The sequence below is a fragment of the Eimeria mitis genome, genomic scaffold, assembly GCF_000499745.2.
Source record: "Eimeria mitis Houghton genomic scaffold, Emh_scaff175, whole genome shotgun sequence".
In the NCBI taxonomy this organism is placed as follows: Eukaryota; Apicomplexa; class Conoidasida; order Eucoccidiorida; family Eimeriidae; genus Eimeria; species Eimeria mitis.
The window spans coordinates 18,608-21,494 of NW_013570066.1; the positions used below are offsets into that span (position 1 = coordinate 18,608).

The 2,887-nt window shown below is 41.4% G+C and overlaps 1 protein-coding gene across 1 annotated transcript; it reads left to right on the forward strand.

Moving 5' to 3' along the window:
* Nucleotides 1-515: 515 nt before the first annotated feature.
* Nucleotides 516-1,704, forward strand: EMH_0001980 (uncharacterized protein; the record flags this gene model as incomplete). The annotated part of the gene is made up of 2 exons (XM_013495784.1): nt 516-1,402; nt 1,677-1,704. The coding sequence occupies 2 exons, from the start codon at nt 516-518 to the stop codon at nt 1,702-1,704; spliced, it is 915 nt and encodes a 304-aa protein (XP_013351238.1).
* Between the last annotated feature and the right edge of the window lie 1,183 nt (nt 1,705-2,887).

Genomic DNA, 2,887 nt, shown 5'->3' on the forward strand with positions numbered 1-2,887 from the left:
TTTTCCTGCTGCTGCTGATACTGCTGCTGCTGTTAGTACTGCAGCTGCTGTTGCCGCTGCTGCTGCTGCTGCTCCACCGGGCTGCATGCCCTGCAGCCGACGTCTGCTGCAGATCTATTGTTGACAGTGCAGCAGCAGCAGCAGCAGCAGCAGCAGCAGCAGCAGCAGCAACAGCAGCAGGAACAGCAGTCGCAGTCTCACTGCCTAACAACCAGCAGCAGCATCAGAAGCAGCAGCACGAACAGCAGCAGCAGCTCAGATAGAAGCAGCAACAGCAGCAGCTACAGCAGCAGCAACAGCAGCAGCAACAGCAGCAGCAACAGCAGCATTTGAATCTCCTCTGCCTCTTCTGTCTTTGTGTCTGCGTTTTGCTGCTCCTCTATTAAAGTTAATTCTGTCTCTGTGTGTGTGTGTGTGTGCTGCTGCTGCTGCTGCTGCTGTTGCTGCTGCTGCTGCTGCTGCTGCTGCTGCTGCTGTCTCCTTGCTGCAGTGTTTCCTTTTCTCCCCCTCACGCAATGAGTCCCTCTACCTCCCCCCGCTCCTCCTCTCCCGAGGAGCAGCAGCAACAGCAACAGCAGCAGCAGCAGCAGCAGCAAAACCAGCAGCAGCAGCAGCAGGAAGAGCAGCAGCAGCAGCAGCAGCAGCAGCAGCAGCAGCAGCAGGAGGGGGAGCTGTCTCCCGAATTCCCCCTCACCCCACACCCTTCTCCCGCAGACAGCCCTGCAGCAAGCAGCCCATCATCATCATCTAGTTTTGCTGCTGCTGCTTCTGCTGCTGATGCTGCTATCGATGCAGCAGCAGCAGCAGGAGCTGCTGCTGTAGGGGGTGTTGCTGCATGCGCTGCTGAGGTATTGGTTACTGCTGCTGAGGCTGTTTCTGCTGCTGCTGCAGCAGCAGATGAGGCCCCTGAAGGTGCAGCAGCACCTGCAGCAGAACCAGCAGCAGCAACGGAGGAAGCAGCAGCAGCAACACCTGCTGCTGCTGCTGCTGAGACTGTTGCTATTGGTACTCCTCTAGCAGCAGCAGCAGCAGCAGCAACAGCAATGGCTATGGGTGCCCCTATGGCAACAGCAGCAGCAGCAGCAGCAGCAACAGCAGCAGCAGCAGCAGCAGCAGCACCTGAAGAAACTCCAGCTGAGCGGGGCTCATCTAGGTCATCTTCTAGGTCCCTCATCAGCAGCAGCAGCAGCAGCAGCAGCAGCAGCAGCAGCAGCAACCGCAGCGGGCTGCGTACCCCCTGCAGCAGCCCTGCTGCTGCTGCTTTCTCTATGTCTCCGCAGCGCCAGCTGTCTGCGCCTCAGAGCCCCAAGGCCGAGGACTTAACCCCCAAGCTGCTGCTGCAGTTGCTATTGGAGTTTGTGTTTTTTCTTTTTCTCTCTCATTGCTGCTGTTGTTTCTATGTGTGCGTTTCTGTCTTCTGCTGCATCTGCTGCTGCCGCCGCTTCTATTTCTTCTTTTGCTGCTACTTCTCCCGCTGCTGCTGCTGCTGCTGCTGCTGCTGCTTCTCCTGCTGCTGCTGCTGCTGCTACTTCTGCTGCTGCTGCTCTCCTGCTTCTCCTGCTGCTGCTCCTCCCCCTCCTGCTGCTCCTCCTCCCGGTGCTACTACTACCCTGCTGCTGCTGCTGCTACTCCTGCTGCTGCTGCTGCTGCTGCTGCTGCTGCTGCTGCAGCTGAAGGCCCAGTAGCAGTGAATATGTGGGATAGAAGAAAGCTGCAGCAGTGGACCTTCGATCAGTACCAGGCACTCAGAAGGGAATATATCCAACAAAAAGTAAAAATATATATTTTATTTTTTTTTATTTTTTTTTATTTTTTTTTATTTTTTATTTTTTTGTTTTGCTTTATTTTTTTATTTTATTTTGTTGTTTTGTTTTGTTTTGTTTTGTTTTATTTTGTGTTATTTTATTTTATTTTATTTTATTTTATTTTATTTTATTTTATTTTATTTTATTTTATTTTATTTTATTTTTATTTTTTTATATTTTTTGTTTGTTTGTTTTTTGTTTTGTTTGTTTTGTTTGTTTCGTCTGGTTTATTTTGTTTATTTTATATGTTTTATTTGGTTTTGTTTTGTTACCTTTTTATTTGTTTTGTTTATTTTATTTGTTTTTATTTATTTTATATAGTTTTCTATCGACTTATTTATATTTATTTATTTATTTATTTATTTTTTTATATTTATTCATTTATTTATATTTAGGTTAGTCTATGGTAACTGCCTATCAAACAAAACAAATAACCAAATAAATAAAAAAACAAAATAACTAATTAACTAACTAATCTGTTTATTCATTTATTTATATTTATTTATTTAAATATATTTGTTGATTTATTTATTTATTTATTTATTTATTTATTTATCTATTTATTTATATTTAGGTTAGTCTATGGGAGATGCGTCTCCCTCGCGCTGTCTTTACTTTTACGGATCACAAATCTGCCTGCACCAAAGTTGCCTTCCATCCCCAGGTTTGTTTTTTTATTTATTTTATTTTATTTTATTTATTTATTTATTTATTTTATTTTATTTTATTTTCATTTATTTATTTATTTGTTTGTTTATTTTGTTTGTTTATTTATTTTATTTGTTTATTTGTTTATTTTATTTTTTTATTTTGTGTTGTTTACTTTTACCGATCACAAATTCGCCTGCACCCATCCCCAGGTTTGTTTTTTTTTTTATTTATTTATTTATTTATTTATTTGCTTATGTTATTTATTTTATTATTTATTTATTTATTTATTTGTTTGTTTGTTTGTTCTATTTATTTATTTATTTATTTTGGTTTTGTTTATTTATTTATTATTTAATTTAACTTGTTTATTTTGTTTTCTTCATTTATATTTTACCTATTCATTTACTTTTTTTTTGTGTATTTATTAATTA